The following is an 18,326-nucleotide window of genomic DNA, read 5'->3' as shown; positions in this document are numbered from 1 at the left end:
CAATCCAGAGAAGAGGAGTGCAGGGTTGCACCTTCAGCACAAAGAGCACACACCCAAATGGGCTGGGCAGATGCTCCCTGCACAGCACTGGAATCAAAATGGTCAATGTGATTCTCACACATCACCCCTGCTTTATTCTTGCTACAGGCTGAACCTCCAGCTAATGTGTCTGCTCATGACAGGATTGGTGGGGTGTCCCTAAAAGATCAGAGGATGAAGAAACTTGCCTTGTCAGGGGCCCTAAGTAGCTTCTCAAACAGCTGGCAGCATGTGAGCAGTCTTAGGAAAGAGATATCTGACAGGAACAAGCTCTTTGTCAGGGAGATCTGCAGAGAGTGTGGGGCAGGTGGGAGGCAAATGCTTTTGATGGCAGGAAGGCTTGAGGCAAACAAGCAGCTGGGACAGCTCAACACGCTCACCCATGGCATGCCAGGTCCTCTGGACCAGCAAAATATTATAGGCTCTTCCTAATGCCCTTTCCACAAGCACATCGGGTGCTGCCTAAAAGGCAGGGCTGGTTATTTTGTCAAGAGCTGTTCCAGTGAGACAAAACCTTGTTCCTTATTCTCCTAGCACCTGGCTTGTTTGGCCTATCCACAGCGGAGGGGACTGGGTACCTGTGAGGCACGCTGCAGTTTCACAGCACGTCATGAGGGGGATCGGCTCTGTGAAGCTGCCTGAGCTGTGTCCCAGCCCTTGCTGCTGCCCTTCCAGCACCCTCTCACTTCTGCCCCCCAACAGCCTGCAGAGCCCTCTGCCTCATGGCAAGTCCCCACACACCTCAAACACTGCTCCCATCTCACGGCGAGTCAGGGCACAGTACCATGGCCTGGGGGGGGACTTGGGTCCCCTCCACTCCGTGCAATCAGCTCAGCAGAGCGGGGCCTTACTGACTGGCACAAATCTGGCCCAGCTCCATGGCTGAGGGCAAACGAAGCTCCCCCTCAGCTGGGCACCCACATGAGGAAGAGTTCCTGTTGTTTTGCAGTGTCTCCCCATTGCTATCTCCACAGACACAGGCTAAGCTTTATCTTGGCACTTCTCCTTTCCTGCTGTTTCAGTTCAGATATTCTTTCTTTCAAATGAAGGGGGGTGGAGGAGGGACACCCCATCCTGCAACGTTTCTCATTTCTTTCCTTCAGATCAAGACCACAATCTACTCGAAACTGCCTGATAGCTGCTGAGTGCCAGGCTTGGAAGGACCAGGGGAGCTATGGGAGCCAGCTGCAGCCCCCTGAACCCTCTGCCAGAGCCATGGCAATAGCAGGTGTTCACAGATGAAGTGCCTTAGCAGCAGAAGCCCTGGAACCCTCCACAGCCTGTTCCTACTGAGGCCAACGGGAAGGCGAAAGGACCTCAGCCCCAGATGAAGAGTTTGTCTGCAGATAGGGATGCCCAGAGAGGAGGAAGGCAGGGACAGCCTGGAGCCCAGCTCCCTGGGTTTGTGGCCAGTGACATGCCTGGTCACTCCTGCCCTGAGACCACTGGCTCCTGTGAGGGCATCCAGCTCCAGATTGTGGGGGGCCACAAAGAGCTGTGGGGGAAAGACAGCAAGCTACAAACTCAAGATAAAATATCAATGGTTTCTGTTGAGGTTTTCCTGCTGTACTGCTGCACAGTCCTGATTAAAACTTGTATTTTCAGACATTCTGATTAAAAAAAAAATCCCTGTGTGAAGCTCTGGGGAGAGCTCTGCCTGGTGGGCCTAGCCAGGCAACCCCCAGGCTGGCTCATAGACAGCTGGCATCCCCAGCTCTGTCCCACAAGGCTCCCTCCCCACTCACCGGTCCTGTCCCCCCTGTGTGGCCCTGGCACAGCCCAACACCAGCCAAGGCATCCATTTGCCCACAGGTGTTTTTCTGCTCCAGGAAGGGTGGAGTTGTGCTGGTTTAAAAATGACTGGTCACACTGGGCAGTCGGTTGGTTGCGTTTCCTAGCTTTGGTCTCTTCTACTGTGCAGCAGCAGGTGGTCATCTTTCTGGTGGCACATCCCAGTCCCAAACGTGGCAGGATGCTTCTGGCCCCAGAGGAGCTGGGAAAAGCCAGCAAGGCCCCTCTGACTTGGGCTCCCACCAAACCCTGGAGACCTGGCCCTTAACAGTGCTCAAAGAGCTGTCCCAGGCACGGTTGTTGTTCATTGAAATTGGGCGGTGGTGACTGTGGGTCTCTGTAGGAAAAGAGTCTCTGCAGTCCATTGCTGGATTTGAAGGAAAACAAGAACATGAAAGAGAAAGTTTCAGAATCATCTCCTTTTGACCTTAAATGGCAAAGTTTTGTTGATTTTTTTTTCTTTAAGTGGCTTTTCTTTAGAAACTTGCATTTCCTCAATGCAAAAACATTAAACAGAAAGCAAACAGCTTTATGAAATGCTCCTCTCCACCCCCTCAAAAAAAAGATAATTACTTGGAAGTCATCCCAATAACACACGATCAGTGGGCCAGCCCAGACCCTCTTTCCCATGGTGTCACACCTTTCCCTCCTTTGCGACAGGTTTGAGATTTTTGACCTTTTAGCTGATCCACAGGGAAAGGCACTGAGTGTTTCCAGCGCTCAGTGCCTGTAGGACGGGAGCTTTGGAGGCGCTCATCCCTCAGCATCCCTCCAGAGTGAGCAGGCCACAAATGCAAACTCCCCACAGGCTCACAGCTGAGGGCAGTTTCTTCCCACATTCATGCGGGGATGGCAGGGAGGAACCAGTCCTCACCCAGGAAACAGACCCAGGAGGGCTCAGCGTAAACAGCAGGGCGATGCCTGTGCAAGGAGGAGCTGGCAGGGTGTGGTGCCAAGCAGCACGCAGAGGAAATCAGGCTGGTCTGAAACCTAACCTGGGCACTGCAGAAGAAGGACAAGCAACACACCTCCCTGTGGTTAGTGCTGCCTGGCTGGGGCAATGCGTTCACTGGCAGCAGGGCTGGTGCTGCTGCGCTGTGTCTGGAGAACATAAACTTACCCCAAGCTCTGCTGCTTACTGTCCTGTGCATCACTTCCTCCACCTGCTGTTTTTCCTCCCTGCCTGCTATACATAAGGATACTAAACAGTTTGAGGCAGAGAACTGCTGTCTGGTTTCTAGTGTCTGCAGCATAGCCTGGCCCTGGTACTGCTGACCCACCAGCTGTTACAGAGCAATAAGTAAACTCAGATGGCCCTGTGCATGTAAGCTCGGAGCTTCCAGCTCAGCACCACTGGGATCACGTAGAAAGCACAAGGTTGCTGCAGGATACAGACTCATGGAGAGGGCTGCTGCTCACAGAGAGAAACTAGGGATCAGAGCGTGGTGGGAGCCCTGTATTTGGGAGTAAGGTTTTAATCAAACAAAAGCCCTGAAGCCAGAGGACTAGCATGCGGGATAGCCCATGTTCCCAGACCTCCCTGCCCGAGTTCGTACAGCCCTACCATGAGCCCAGTGGCTCTTCTGATGTGCTGGAGACGGCTCTGGGCAGTAAGACAGGGATATATTTGTCTGCTGGTTTGTTTGTACCTACGCACATACTCTGATTTTATTTCCAGGAACCGTTTCAGGGGTTTTTCCATTCTCTTACCGCAGCTCTCCCTCAAACGCCCTCCTCCCAGCAATGCAGACTCACTGGCAGATCAGCCCCACTGCCTGCCTGGTGCCCTCCTGGGACTCTCGCCCTGTCAGCTTGCCCGTGTGCCCCCAGCATGGGTACCCTGCTGCCAGCTTGCCCAGAGTCCCCCAGCTTTGAGCCCTGGCTGGGAACGATGAGGACTGGCCCAAGCAGACAAGGGAGGAAGGGCTGGGAGAGAGAAGTGTGTGCCTCTCTGACCTGTGAGCAGGGTGCCAGAGCACATCTCATCCAAGATGGCAAAGTCAACCCAGCGCCAGCACAGCAGGCACACTGGGGGCAGAGGCAATGACAGCACCTAAGCATGTGCTTGTGCCAGGCCTGGCAGCACTGCCTGCGCAGGGCATGTCTGCCACAAAGCAGCACCCTTACTGCGTGCCAAAGGGGTTTGTAGGACAGGTCTTCCTCCTGATCCACTCTCCTTTGCTGGGAGCCTTGGAGCTGTCTGTGCTTTTTAACCTGACATCATGCTCAGCAGGAAGCAAAGCTGGTGTCATGTCTCGGGCAGGCACAGCTGAGTTTAAACCACTTCTCACAGACCTACATTAGGCCTGGTAACCAGAGACAGCTCCAGTGATGGTGATTTAGGATTAAAGCAAGCATCATTTTCTTCAAGTGACATGCAGGCCCCTGAGGAGTGTTGGCAGAAAGGGTCCCAGGGAATGAGCACGCAGAGAGGGTCTTTGGGTAGAAAAATCTCCCATAGCAGGACCAAGGGATTTGGGGGGTGGCTGGTGGGAAGGGGGCAGCATTGAAGCCTCAGAGTGCTAATTGTTCTACTGCCTTTGTCTGTTGTGGTTTTTCATCAGTTCCTGACTGCAGTTACAAGCCCAAATTAGCTTATTTAAACCAGATGCTTGCAGAGAACCTGTAGTGACCTCAGCCAGAGCTTCCGGGAGGATTCTTGCCTAGGTGAACCAGATTGAAAGTACTCCAGGGATTAAAAGGAGGCATTACCTGCTACCTCCTCAGCTCTCCCCATCCTTTCAATAGCAAATTGTTCATCTGCACAGTAGAGGAAGGTGTTTTGGAGTAGCTGCATTGCTTAACTAGCAGCTGCCCAGAGCTTCACTGGGCGTGAGAGGAGAGGAGAGCACTGCTCCAGCTTTAGCAAGTAGCATGCTGGCCAGAGACCTGGCTGCGCTGCCTTGCAAGTGCTCGCACAAGCCAGTAGCACTTCCAGTGCCTTTGGGCTCTGTCCCTCTTGTCACATAAGCACAGCCTCTGGCGATGAGCAGTGGCTGTGGCCTGGCAACTGCCTGCTGGTTTGCCCCTACGCCAGACTGGTGCTGATGGGGCAAAGCAAGGGAAAGGACCGGACGCTTTGCTGTGGGCACACAACTGCCCAGGCAAGTCCCAGGGAGCGAGAAACAGTGCAGCAAACTGGGACATCCTGGCAGTGGGAAAAATTAAGGTAGATAAGGACTAGGGAGTGCAAACAAGAAGGACAACTTTAAACAACACAGGTCCGTACGGCACAGCTCCCTCTGAGCTTACAGCCTGAGAGTCAGGCAGCTCTTCATATAAAAGACAGTCTCAGCTGCCATCACAGGACACAGGCAATTGGAGTCCCAAAGATCAGAAGGAAAGAGTGGAGAAACACCAGCTAAGGCGGTGTGAGAGCCAGGAATAGGAAGAACGCGGGTGTCCTGAACCCCAGGTCCGTGCCCTTGACACAAAGATTTGGTCATCCCTTTGAAACAGGGTCACCTGGGGCAGCCCAATGGTGGTTTCTGTTCAGAACCACAAGGCCAGGAAGGGACAAGTGTAGCAGGATTGGTGCTCAGTTTAGCATTTAACCAAATCACAGTTCGCTAGGGGCAAGGTGAAGACAGCAATTGCAGCCTGGTTTGTAGGCACTTTCAGGTCAGGAAAGGGAGAGAGCAGAGAATCCGGAGCAGGGTAGATGAAGGGTTCCCCTGGCCCCATTTGAACAAATTTGCCAGTGGCCAGACCAGCTGGAGAAGGGAAACCATAGAGGGGAAAGAGCATCTGCAGTCATTGCGCTTGCCAGCAGAGCACGACGTGACCTGACCGCCCCCAGGAGCAAGTGGCATGAGCTACGGAAGGTACAGTATGAGATAGCCTGATTGCCAGAGCTCAAAGACACCATGCTTCGAAACAGGTGGATGTGATTTGTCCTGAAGGCAAACTGTGGGCAAAATGCTAAATCACACCTCAAAAATACCCTAGGACACCTCTCCTGGTCAGCATCCCTGAGGCTTTGGGACTGTGGCACACTATGCTCTCTCTGCCCTGGCCTTTTTGTCCTGCTCTATCACTCATCAATCACAGCCTCAGTGCACATGGGGCATGTCAGCAGGCCGGGGCAGCAGAGATGCAGATAGACCTGCAGGGATGCTGCACTGCTCTGATTAGCACAATCAGGCCATCACACATGGTTTCCTGGCTGCCGGGTACAGCTGGTCCCAGGGTATAAAACCAGCCCTTGGGCACTAGGAGACTCAGACTTCCACAAATCTTGGAAGGAGTGTCCAGCTGTGGGAAGAGATGTGCCAGCCGCAGCCACTGCTGGCCCTGCTGCTCCTGCTTTCCTGCCCATGGGCCAATGCCAGTAAGCTGGGGTGCTGCAAGCTGCTGCGAGTGAGGCTGCTGGTCTGGGCTCTGGCCTCAGCAGCCACCGGCTCATCCTGCGGTGGGGTATCTTGCAGGTGCTCTACGGGCTCTGATTGTGGGGGGCCACGAGGCTCAGCCCCACTCCCACCCTTACATGGCATACCTGAAGATAGGGACATCAGCCTGTGGAGGCTTCCTGGTGGCCCCTGGCTGGGTGATGACAGCTGCACACTGCATGGGGTGAGTACTTCGTACAGGGGCTTTATCCCCTTCTTCTTCCCCTAACCTGTGAAGTCCATCACTGGAGTAATTTTGGAGTGGGTTCCTCTTCCTCCTATGCTGAGCAGCTCTCTCCACCTGCGTGCAAAAGGGGAAGGACACAGGTGAGACCCAACCTGTTTTCGCCTTTCTCTCCTCTGCTGCCACGGCCAGGAATGCCACAGTCATCCTGGGAGCTCACAACATCCACGAACCAGAAACGACCCAGCAGATCCGGGGAGTTCTCGGATACTACCAGCACCCTGCATATGACCCCAACACCGTGTCTAATGACATCATGCTGCTCAAGGCAAGGCAGTCCTGCAGCAGGTAGTAGGTTGGAGGGTAGAATGGGGCTGTGGGTCTAGCAGGGTCTGGGCAGAGCACATTCTTGCTGTTACCTCCTTCTGCAAACCATCAGCTGCTTCTGCCCATGAGTGCTGGAGGCAGGCAGGAACGGGAGGGACCTGGGAGGGAACCATGGGCAGGGCTTGAAGCCACATGCCCTATTCGCAGCAGCTCACCAGAGCTTGCCGTGCTGTGTGTCCTGCTAGACCTCCCCTACTTCTGCCCACGAAGTGTCCTTCAGCTGTTCTGCTCATAGCCTTCTCCAAAATCCTTGCTTTCTCTCAGCTGACCGCGAAGGCCACTCTCAATGACTACGTCAAGACCATTCCACTGCCCAAGACCAGCAGCGACCTCCCCACAGGCACCAAGTGCAGCATAGCCGGGTGGGGCCTGATCGATGATGACCAGACGACCAACAAGCTCTTTGAAACCAAAGTCTCCATCTACAGTCGCAGGAAATGCATCCACTTCTATCCACATCTCAACACTGGCATGGTCTGTGCCGGCAGCTTCCACGAGCTCAGGGATTCCAGCCAGGTATGGGCTGCCAATGGGCTGGGGTCTTGGCTGTGGGGCAGGGCGGGCTCTCTGGTAGCAGGGGCTGCTGGCATGGACTTAGCTGTTTCCCAGGAGAGGTGACAAGTGTTTGATTTGTAGCTCCCATGTGGACTAGCTCTCTGGACACCCTGACACCACGGTCCCCACGCAGTCCCAGGGGTAGAGCCCCAACTCGCCCTCTCTGGACAGCTCCTCCAGCTCAGTGGGCATGTGGGGCAGGAGCAGAGCCACGGATGCAGAGCAGAGACACAGCCCTGCTGGCAGTGCCTGGTGGGGAGGGACCAAGGTGAAACTTATTCCCACAGGGAAGAGGCCTCTAAAACCAGTCTCTCCTCTGTCCTCAGGGAGATTCTGGTGGGCCCCTGGTATGCAATAAGGTGGCACAAGGCATCGTTTCCTTCGGGTACGACACCCCACCTGGGGTCTACACCCGCATCTCCAACTACCTGCGCTGGATCAAAAGAACCCTGAAGAAGTAGCAGGACTTGCACTCACTCCAGCATTGGTGTGGCCCTGGAGACTGCACTGGTTTCCTTCCTGCCCCTGCTGAAGCTTGACTCCCCCCCTCTCTCCTTGGGAACTTGAGTGACCTGATCAGTGCACACAAGGGTCCCCTTCTTTCTGTTCTGAGGCTGCTGGCTGTCCCATTCCCTGCCCATGTCAGGCAGCCAGTTCAGGGCCATGTTAAGTTACCCTGGCAGAAACAGAGATCATCGCAGATGGCACCAGAAAGAGACTGTGCTACATGGACCCTGTTTCCTTCAGAGATAACCCTGTCCCTGCTTGAACCTTGCTGCACTTAAAACACCCACAGTAAACTCAGAGTTGCATTTCCCAGTGTATGTCTTCTTTCTCGTACCTTGCTCAGGGAGAAGGGTCTAGCTGGTGAAAGTGAGAGGCCAACCTGGTGGGCCAGAGGCAGTCATAGCTCTGTATCCACTGAATTGCTGGCAGACTGGGAGGACAAGAGCTACAGTTGCCCTTCCTGGGGTCATGGGGATGAATGTGTTGCAGGAACAGAAACTGCCCAGGTAGAAATGGTCTGGGAAAGGTGATGTGCATACACTCCATTCACCAACTTCAGCAACGTCACTGCCTGCCTGGGAGCAGCTGACAGCCAGGAGGTGGTGTGTCAGCAGGTACCCGGGGTAAAAAGTTGCCATTCCCTGCAAAGTAAAGACTGTCCCCTCTGCAGGGACCTCATGCCTGTGTGATGTTGCACCCTAGCACATAGGGCAGCCAAGACAGCTGTCTTAGCTGTAAGAGGTTCCAGCAGGTGAAGGGAGCTGGACTTCTTGTGGACTGTGCTGTTTCTGCCCCTCCTTGGGCATAGGGCAGGGGGCGGCTGAGATCCCAGGGATGGGGCTTTAGGATCCCAGAGAGGATACATACTCAAAGTCCCAGTTGTTGCACACCAGTGCTTTCAGTCTTTGCCTCTGCCATCCTCCAGCAGCCACAGTCCTCCATCTCCTGAGCAGCAATATGATGTCCTGGGTAGAGACGTTGATACAGTCTCTGAAAGGATTGTAGTGAAAGGGTTGATAAAGGACCTGGGTTCACAAAAGCGCCTGACCCCATGACACTTCCTCCTTTCCTCCCATGCCAACTATAGCAGGAGTACCTGACTCTTTCCCTGGAGAAAGAAAGGGCGAGTCCTAGCTGGGAGCTGTTTGCCTTGGAGCTTGTTGGCATGTTTTTGTCCCTCTCAGATTTCCTAGCTGTTAGCAGGAAGGCAAGCCCAGCCCCAGCAGTACAGCATGAGCAGAGACTGTTCTAGCAGTAGCACAAAACCAAAAGGGCTTACAACTCTCCCCTCAGCCAGGCAATGCTCAGAGGCAAGCTTCTCCTCCCCACAAAGGATGCTCTAGCACCGTTTTCAGACAGCCCCTGCACTAGTCTGAATAACTTGCACCAGGCCCTCCTTCCATGGCCTGCACTGGGAGTAAAGCAAACTGCCTAAACTCTGAGCCCTAGTCTCCTTTGTTCCAGCTAGCTTCTCTCATAGACAGATAGGAGAGTGCTAGACACTCCTGGAGGAGGCGACAAGGGGCAGAGACAGTGCATTGGTAAATAACTGAGCTGCAGAACTCTCTGGTGCAGGATGACAGATGTCTCTGCAAGTTCAAGAGGAGACCGGACTGGTTTGCAGCGGAGAAACCCAGTGGGGAATTTTAAACATACAGAAACTACGTCCAATTCAAGGGAACGGGATGCTTGCCCTGTTCTCATAGTCTTTCCGAGGCTCCCACTAGCCACCTCTGTCAGAGGGAGGAGATGGCCTGCAGTCTGGCCCTGGATGTCTGCTTTATGTTCTCCCTGTTCTTGCCTGGGACAAAGGGAAACTACGTCACCCTTGCTTTCAGCACCCATGCCACCCTGGGGAAACAGAGAGGTCCATGGTTTGGGCTTCTGCTAACAGCTGCTATCAGCTGGGAAATCGGCGAGTGAAAAGGCTGCAACTGCTTATCTGTGTAATACAAACCTTTGTCACGTCAGGGTTTTCCTCAAAGCTCCAGCTGCTGCAGTCTTTGCACGAAAATGGCAGCTTCTAGCTTAAAAGTGGGTTTTGCCCTGTGGCATTGGGGGCAGATAGGAAAGCAAATTTACCAGCAGTTGGTGATGGCAGCAAGGACGTATCAGCCCCATTTCGTCACAGCCGAAGGAAGGAACCGCTGCTGGGGCGAGTGCACAGACATGCCCATCTTCCACCTTTCTCTGGAGCCTGTGCACTGGTGCCAGCAGGGAGGCAAGGGGACATCCTGGGGGCCGGAGTTGGGGGGAGTGTGTCCAGTGATTCGCCACCAGCTCTTCCTCCAGCACGGTCCCTCTGGCCATGGGCTGGAGGAGGAGGTGCACCTGCCACAGGGCCCAGTCCAGGGAAGACAGATCCCCACCATGCACTGCTGAAAGGCACCTGGCACTTGTTTGGCATTTAAAAATCACTGCCTGACAGGGTGGGAGCAGCCCTGGCTGTGACATGCTTGGACATGACCCTTCCCGGAGGAACAAGACCAGCTTCAGGGAGACATGTTATCGGGTTATCTCTAGCCAGTGAAGGGGCAGAATCCCAAACCTGCATCCCTGTCTCCATCCACCCTCAGCGCATCAGAGGGAAAGTGAGCCCCTGACCAGGGTCAAGGAAGTGTCCTCCTGTCTCTTCTCACGCTGGTTGGTAAGAGACAGCAAACTCTCCAATTTAACACTGAACAGTTACATCTGGAAAGAAACACTTAAAATGGTGTCTTTTGCTGTATGAAGCAGAGCCCTAAGTCAGCAGCTGCTGCAGAACAGAGACCTCATGGCAATGGCAGCAGTCATGCTGCTGTGGGCCATGCCCATGAAGCTGCCATCACAACTTCTACCCCTCACATAGCCATGACCAGTGTGGTGTTAAAAATGCACTCACACCAATTTTGCTATATTAGCCAGGACCACACCTACTGACAAAGAGCACGAGGGTCCTCAACCGCCACTGCACGGTCTTTGGAACTGGTACATTGAGTGAAAGAAATCTTGTTCTTGCAGGGCTCATGATAAAAATCAAAAGGGTTTGCAAGTGCGCAACAAATACAAGCTGCATGGGAAAAGCACACTGGCAGGCAAAGGGATGAGAGTGGGTATGCTCCCTACAGCTTCCAGCTCAAAGGCACTGGGTTAAAATTGGCTCTGAGTTTAGAAGGACAACAGATACCCCAGATCAGGCCCAAGATGAAGGTGGGTTGATGCCCAAGGCTAAGGCTGACTGAATTCCCCTCTCAGATCGCTGAGGCATGCAATTTGCAGATAGATTAATCAGATGAGTCTGACTTCTGTGGTTTCCTGGAGTCTAGCCTCAAGGCTATAAAACCTTGCTGGGAGCAGGAAGAGACCCCAGCTGCAGCCTCACCTGCAAGGGATCCACTGAAGCCAAGAACGCTATGACGAAGCACCTGCAGAAACTCCTGCTCTCCCTCCTGCTGCTGACATGGCCCCCTGCTAAAGCCAGTAAGTAGAGAGGCCTGGAGGCAAGGAGAGGGCTGGGGAAGGAAGAGTCCCAGACAGCACGTCCTGTGCCACATCCTCTGATCCCCTCATCCTCAATCCCATCCATTGCAGATTATTCCTGGAATCAGATGGAGGGAGGAGGTGAAGCCAAGACCCACTCCACACCCTACGTGGCCTATCTGCAAGGAAAGAACAACCATTTCTGCGGAGGCTTCCTAGTGGCCCCAAACTGGGTGATGACAGCGGCTCAGTGCTTCATGTAAGTTTTTGCTATGTTCATACAGCACCTGGCGCAACCAGAGTGTCTCACTGCCATGATCCAGGTAACATCTCCTAGACGGAGGTCTAACAGTTTGAGTCACTTCCTTCATGGCTGTGGCCAAACTCTTTCCCTAGTGCAGGCTGCACTGCTGGGACAGGGCGAGGCTGTGGGGGCTAGCATCGAAAGAGCGGGGGTATGTCTGCAGCTCTCCCTCGACCCATCCTCCCTCACGTCCCTCCCCAGCCCATGTTCAGATACTTACCTTTATTTTTTTATTCCCCCTCCATGACTAATTTTATGCTTCCCAGACATCAACAATGAGAAATCAGACCAGCTTCTTCCCTTGCTGTCACTGACCTGCTGGCATAGCAGGGCTGGCTGGTGTTAGGCTTTGCCCTGTCCACCACCAAAGACCTCCAAGACTGTTATCAGAATTAATCTCTTATGAGCAAGCTGCTTGCCCAGCTCTCTTCCATCCCTCCAGCTGGAGAAACTGTGGCATGGACAGGCAAGAGGGCTTTTCTAGATGCACGTGACTCTGGGTGTAGCTACTACACTCCTCGGGGCTGACAGCTCTGCCCTGGTGCCAGTAACCCAGGCTCTGGGCCAGTCCGCACATCTGAGCAGCAGAAAGGAGGATCAGCAGAACCCGGGAGTCCAGATGCCCGAGTCCCACCTGCTAGATTGAGAGGGATGCCTACCCATACCCAGGGTCCCTCCCAATTTTTCTAAGGCAGCCCCTTCTGCAGACAGTGTGGAGGCCACTAAAGGTATGTTAGCCCAGAGCAGGGTCCTGATTTAGAAATCCCTCCTTGGTGCCATGTACTTCCATGGGTCTACGAAGCCTGGACCAATAGTCCACATATCCTAGTACACAGCAGCAGCATTGAACCAAACCTGCTCAGCTCGAGATACAGAGGTAAAGTAGCCCTTGCAGGGCTCCAGTCTATCAGACGGGAACTTGCTCTGCCTCTTGTCTGGGTAGATGCTCTGGCAGAGCTCCTTGCTCCCACTACTCTTCTTTAAAGCCCAGCCCATCTCTCCTGGCCATGCCACTGGGAGATAGATGTGCCTCAGTGTCACCAGGGAAGACAGGAGAAAGCTGATGACAGACTGTGCTTGATTTTACCAGTCATAAACCACTGACTGTCATCCTTGGAGCCCACACAATCCAGAGGAGAGAGGAAAGCTGGCAAACATTCGAAGTCCAGGAGTATCACTGCCACCCAGATTTCATAAGTCCTAAGAAGGGAAATGACATCCTCTTGCTGAAGGTAACTACCTGTCTGGAGCACCTGCATGGCCTGTCTGCCCGACGTGCAGGGCTGAGCTGTAACCCTGGAGCGGGAGGGGAGAGCCTCCATCACAGAGCATTTACAGACCAAGCACTTATTTCTGTGTTTTATGTCCCCTTGCTCAGCTGAAAGGCAATGCCACCAGCAACAGCTACGTTGGGACCATATCCTTTGAAAAATCAAAACTCCCTGGAAGGACTGAGTGCAGCATAGCCGGCTGGGGCTACAAAACACCTGCTACCACGTTACGCGAAGCCACCGTCACCATCATCAATCAAAGGGACTGCCTCAGCCACTACCCTGGACTTGCTGACAACTTGATTTGTGGCCTCAGTGGATCTGCTGGGGTACCTGAAAAGGTCAGTCTCTGACTTAGGGAGTAGAAGGCTTTGGGGGAGGTTTCAGCCATGTGCTGGGCACAAACCTGATCTGGGCTAAAAATCTTCACTGAAAAGGTACTAAAATTGCTTCTTGTTGTCCCCTCACTCCCCGCTCCCCCTGCCACCCATCAGTCCATGCTTCCTCACCAGCATCCTTCTCTCTTGCTGTCCTGGCACAAGAGGTGCCCTGGGTCTTAATCTCCAAGGATCAGAACCTCAGAGGATCAGCTGTGTTCCTGCTGGCTGCAGGCATCATGCTTGTGCTCAGCCCTGGGCGAAGCAGAAGGGATAAGGGGATCCTTGTCTTTCCACAGCAGAGGACCTAGGAGTCTGCAACAGCACAACAGGACAAGAGCTTGGCCAAAGAGGGGTTTGCCCTAAATCTCATAGCTGGTCTGAGTGCATTTTGTAGTGCTCTGCAGCCAGCAGGAGGGCAGAAATGAAGCGATACTTTAAGCTTCGGCACTTGCCCAGCTGTAGTTGTGCTGGGTCCCGCGCTGGGTCCCAGACAAAACTGCCAATGGTCCCTTTTGTACCCAGAGCTATCCACATCCATTGCAAGTCCAAGCTTCTCCTGGGGAAGCTCTGTCCTGATATTTGCAGCCTCCTTGTTCTTTGCAAACGCACCCTTTTCCTGGGGTCCTCACGTAAATCAACACTGCTCTCTCTCCTCCTCCGTTATACAGGGTGATGCCGGGGATCCACTCGTCTGCAACAACAAAGCCTATGGCATCTTCTCCTATAGGCATAACAATTGGCCTGGTTTCTACACACACATTGCTCCTTACCTTCACTGGGTCAAAAGTATCATGAAGTCAGCATGACCCTACTCTCCCTCCAGCTGCTGCCCTGGAAAGCTCACACCTCAGGGCCCCACGCTCACCTGCTTTTTCTTCCTTCCTCTCTGGGAAACATCTTCCCCTGATCCTCATGGACATGGCAAGGACTTCTCTCTGGCAAAGCCAAACTATGGCAGTGGGGGACTTGGTGCAGAGATTGCACCTCAGCTGTGTTTGTTCCCTGTGCAAGCTGGGCAGTGCCTGTGTACACGGTGCATGCTCCCACACTTTGCTGCTCTGATTCACCCCTTTGTCAAGATGCTCGTGTCTACAGCTCTAGAAAGGAAGCAGCAGGACAGCCCTGGGTGAGGTGACAGTAGCCGTTGGGATGTCTGCCGCCCTTTGGGGAAGGCAGTTCAATTAGATCAGGGGGATCCAAAGAGCAGCCTCCTCCCTGTCCCTTGCATTTGTGACAGCAGATGCCTGGGTCTCCTTTGCCCAAGCCCTGGGGTTAGAGGGTTGCCCCAGCTCCAAGGAGGACACATCCAGCCCCTGCTTCACTACTGCTGCTGCTGTCGCCTACCTCTGAAACCTGCTGCATCCTTTCTCCCCTCGTGCTGTAGCTCCAGTGTTGTAAGAATACATAAAATAAATTGCATCTGCATTTGAGAGCCTTTTTCCTTCTGTGATTTGGATTTCTCTCGGCTGCTGGCTCCAGTCCTGAACAGCTCAGAAGAAAGTCACTGCTCAAACAGCTGAATCCCAAGCAGGAAATTTCTATCCTGACCAGTGGCCTCCATTTTCTGTCCCGCCTAAACCCCAGAATAGGTGTCAAGCCTGGTTTTCAGGGCAAGGGAAGCCTCTTGGCCTCCTCTCCCCAGTGTGGAGTGCTCAGGCAAAACTGAAAAAGATGGCAATCAGTCGTCTTCCCCCCACACGCTGCAGTGTGAGCGGGCAGGAAAGAACTCAGGGGAGGGGGCACTGAGCACAAGGGGTCCCCGGGGCTATGGGAGCTCTTGCAGTGCGTGCCCGCTGGTGTTGCGTGGGGGCAGAATTAGCCCCTCTCATCACAGGGCAGCCCGCCCGCAGAGCACGGCAAAGCCAGCAACACAGCTGGCTAGGTTCCTCCGCAAAGCTGCAAGTACGTTCCCAGATAGACAGTGTGGAGGCAGGTAACGCCACACTTGACTTTCTCCGCCTGTAGCCAGTGTTGGAGTTGTCCAGCAAGCTTCATGCCTTCAGTTGCCCCCCTTCATATGCATCCCTACACCATCTCCCAAAGCAGGCACACATTCAAGCCACCGGATGTCACAGTATAAATACAGCATCCTATAGGGCTACAACACCACCGTTTCATTCTTTCTTGCAGATTCTGACAGAAGAAAAAAAATATTACCAAAGTCAAAGCCCTGTGTGTCTTCTGACCATGGGTAACACAGGGTGCAGAAGAGATCTAAACCTATTGCTGTGCCATGTGGATGCAACCAGTCCATTCCAGAAGGGAATATTCCCAAGAAGCCTGGACACAAGTCAGCTGCACCAGCTGGCTTAGGAGCAAAGGCTTTGGTCCTGGTTCAAGCCACGGACAATGTGGACAGCCAGAATGCTGACCCTCACTGTAAGCAAGATGACAGCAGCACCTTGCACACCAAGGTCTTGTGCCTAGGTTGTAAGGCACTACTGCAATACACGATTTTATCTCAGATCTCTGCCAGTCCATAAAAGGGTAAAGTCAATCTGTAGCAATAAAGGAAATGGAACTGGCAGTACTACTCCTGTGCCCATGCTTTAACCATAGCACCGCCCTTCTCTTCCCACAAGCCCCTGTAGCTTATGATAACATCCAGGCTCTGTGTTACTGAGGCACAAACCCCACAGAGCCAACCCCAATTTTGGTGTGTCAGGAAAAAAAATCCCACACAAAGATTCAAGAGATTTTTGTGCCTGGTTTTACTGGAAAAAAGAATGCAAGCTCCACCCTCCAGCCCTCTGCATCTTGCTGCGGCTGGACTCAGGCAGGTGCCAGTCAGGGAAACCCTGACAAACCCTCTGTCACACACACGTGTTCATCAAGACACATTGAGTCATTCAGGTCTTTTTAGTGAAGTTGGCAGCAAAAAGAACCACGCATTCCCACCATGGCTTCACAGTCAGCAAACATTTTCTTCCAACATTTCGTGGTTTAAAGCAAAAAAATGAAGACCCACCTCTTCTAGAATAGAGCTTTAAAATATTACACCTGAAGGAAATTAATCTGGAGATTTGGCAAGTGACCTAGCATGAGAATGAGAACAAACATTTCATCAGGTGCTTAGGATTTCATGGAAAAAAATAAGAGACAAGGAAAAACCCATTCTACCAGGTCCCACTAGGTTTTCAAGTTAACAACAGATCCTCCGGAAAAAAACAATTTGAGTATGTCTCCCGCTGCAGTTCTGCCCTGTGTGACAGAAGCGCCGATCAAGTCCGGGTTACAAAAACGGCGAAGCCTGCCAGGCTGCACTTTCCCGTGCCCTGCACAACCTCTCATCCACAAGCCACGCAGAGAAAAACCTCATGTTCTGAGAAACACCGCATCCTTCCCTGGCCTGGGTTGGGGGGTCCACAAGTGATAGAGACAAACAGCAAACCCCCCCACAGCTCAGAAAGAACAACCATAAAGACAAAACAGCTTCCTGCTTCCTCACCTGACACCTCTCACACTACCACCTCTGCCCTGAGGGGAGGGGAACAGAACCTGGCATCTGCAGACTCAGGCTCTAACAGAGCCACCCAGCCCACGAGGCGAGGAAGCTCCTCCGCGTCGCGTGAGCCAGCGCTTTCGGCTCCCCGTGCACAGCGAGGGGTTACTCACCCACGAGAACCAGCAGCACCGAGACCCTGCCCCGCGGGCTGCAGAGAGCAAGACACAGACCCAGCAGCGCAGGCACTCCCTCCATCGCAGGTGCTCAGGGTTAACCTGCTGCTCATTGGCATACCCTGAACTACATCAGTCTGATTGATTGAATTAATCTTAATTGGTGAGGGCATCTGCTCATCAAGAGACCAGCTGATCTGGAATGCCAAAGGGCATTCCAAGACCTATAACTTTGAGGCTTGTCTTCAAACAAGTATGAAAACACTAACTCCACTTGCTTTTTTACCCCACCTGGATTTCCAAACACACTAGTTTTGACTGGGATTCCAGGTGAGACACTGGCAAAATTTCATAGTCTATCCAAGCCTAATGCAGGGCAGGGAGGAAAAGCTATAACTGAACAAAGTTATCAGTGATTTTTGCTGCGGATGATGATGTTGCACAAGGAGAGCACATTTATGCTGTGTTTTACGTGCACACAGTGCCCTCTTGGGTTAGCAACAGCACATGTTCTTTCTCTAAACAACTTCTGAATTGATCCAAAAAGCTTACCTCCAAAAAAACCTTTTTCAACAAAGCATAAGATTGCAGTCTGGAAGTAAACTCGTGGCTGAGCCGATAAAAGCTTTAATCTGCTCTGAACCAAGTGTTGCAAAGCTGACATCGAGCCGAGACTTCTTTTCTAATCAGGCTGACAAATTCTTTCCAGAATTCCAAGGATGTTCTCATGCTACATCACCTCTACTTTGCAAAGAGCCTCATTGAAGCTCTCAGCTGTTTGCAATATTAGAGATTGAAGGTCTGAGCCACTCTAGTTCGAGTATACGAACCAGCATAGCAGGAGAGACCTGCCTTTTGGATGCTTCATACAAACACCGTTTATTTCCATGGCCAGGAGCTATAGATTACACACCTGAGACGAAGGGAGGAGCAATTCTGGGAGCAGTGCATAGGAGTGGCCAGGGACAACAGGTAATAGCACCTGACTGGGCATGCAGAACAGCCCCCAGGCTGCATTTGTAGTCCCTGCTGAGCCACACCTTCTCCCATCTTGGGAGCTAGGTTACCCAGAAGCACACCTTACCAGAACACTCACCTGGCCCACAGCCCAGTTCGGACTGCCCTCTTTTCCGCAGAGTCCCTTGGGAGCAGGCTGCAGGCGACAGGAATTGTCCAGGAGCAGCAGGCTGCTCCATGCCACAGGCGCTCCTGCATTCCCAAGACTTCTCCTTGCAGGACGGGGTACCTCCTGCACAGGACAAAGGAGTTGGGGGCCTCTTGCCGCCAGCTGAGGTGGAGGCCAGGAGCTCACTGTCTTGCTGGGAACAGTTTACTCAGTCTATATTTGAGGGGCTCTTGGGAAAGACACCAACTGTGAGCAGGCTGCGTGGATGGTTCTGTCGGCTGCTGCTCCCAGCTGCCTCTTTCCCTGGGCCACGCCAA

The 18,326-nt window shown here is 53.2% G+C and overlaps 2 protein-coding genes across 3 annotated transcripts; both read left to right on the top strand.

The window, feature by feature from the left end:
• Positions 1–6,072: 6,072 nt before the first annotated feature.
• On the top strand, positions 6,073–8,158 carry LOC137674940 (mast cell protease 1A-like). Of its 2 annotated transcripts, none has more exons than XM_068420758.1 (5): positions 6,073–6,160; positions 6,258–6,402; positions 6,595–6,730; positions 7,054–7,305; positions 7,671–8,158. In XM_068420758.1, exons 1-5 carry the CDS (start codon positions 6,097–6,099, stop codon positions 7,803–7,805), a joined length of 732 nt encoding a protein of 243 aa, XP_068276859.1. In that variant the 5' UTR covers positions 6,073–6,096; the 3' UTR covers positions 7,806–8,158. The 2 variants fall into 2 exon arrangements, with proteins under 2 accessions (XP_068276859.1, XP_068276858.1); XM_068420757.1 differs by having other exon boundaries at positions 6,533–6,730.
• Positions 8,159–11,243: 3,085 nt separating this feature from the next.
• Positions 11,244–14,071, top strand: LOC137675064 (granzyme K-like). Its single transcript, XM_068420955.1, has 5 exons — positions 11,244–11,310; positions 11,422–11,569; positions 12,705–12,846; positions 12,993–13,214; positions 13,934–14,071. The coding sequence occupies exons 1-5, from the start codon at positions 11,244–11,246 to the stop codon at positions 14,069–14,071; spliced, it is 717 nt and encodes a 238-aa protein (XP_068277056.1).
• The last annotated feature ends 4,255 nt before the right edge of the window (positions 14,072–18,326 follow it).

Source organism: Nyctibius grandis, chromosome 31 (assembly GCF_013368605.1).
Source record: "Nyctibius grandis isolate bNycGra1 chromosome 31, bNycGra1.pri, whole genome shotgun sequence".
In the NCBI taxonomy this organism is placed as follows: domain Eukaryota; kingdom Metazoa; phylum Chordata; class Aves; order Nyctibiiformes; family Nyctibiidae; genus Nyctibius; species Nyctibius grandis.
The sequence above is the reverse complement of the archived record's forward strand: the minus strand, read 5'-3'. Positions and strand labels throughout refer to the sequence as shown.

Excerpts from the sequence above, each read along its gene's own strand:
- LOC137674940 (XM_068420757.1), top strand. Across the intron at positions 6,403-6,532 it reads ACAGCTGCACACTGCATGGG|GGGAAGGACACAGGTGAGAC; the intron begins GTGAGTACTTCG and ends TGCGTGCAAAAG. Across the intron at positions 7,306-7,670 it reads AGCTCAGGGATTCCAGCCAG|GGAGATTCTGGTGGGCCCCT; the intron begins GTATGGGCTGCC and ends CTCTGTCCTCAG.
- LOC137675064 (XM_068420955.1), top strand. The coding sequence starts at position 11,244 with ATGACGAAGCACCTGCAGAAACTCCTGCTCTCCCTCCTGCTGCTGACA. Across the intron at positions 12,847-12,992 it reads ATGACATCCTCTTGCTGAAG|CTGAAAGGCAATGCCACCAG; the intron begins GTAACTACCTGT and ends CCCCTTGCTCAG. Across the intron at positions 13,215-13,933 it reads GCCTCAGTGGATCTGCTGGG|GGTGATGCCGGGGATCCACT; the intron begins GTACCTGAAAAG and ends TCCGTTATACAG.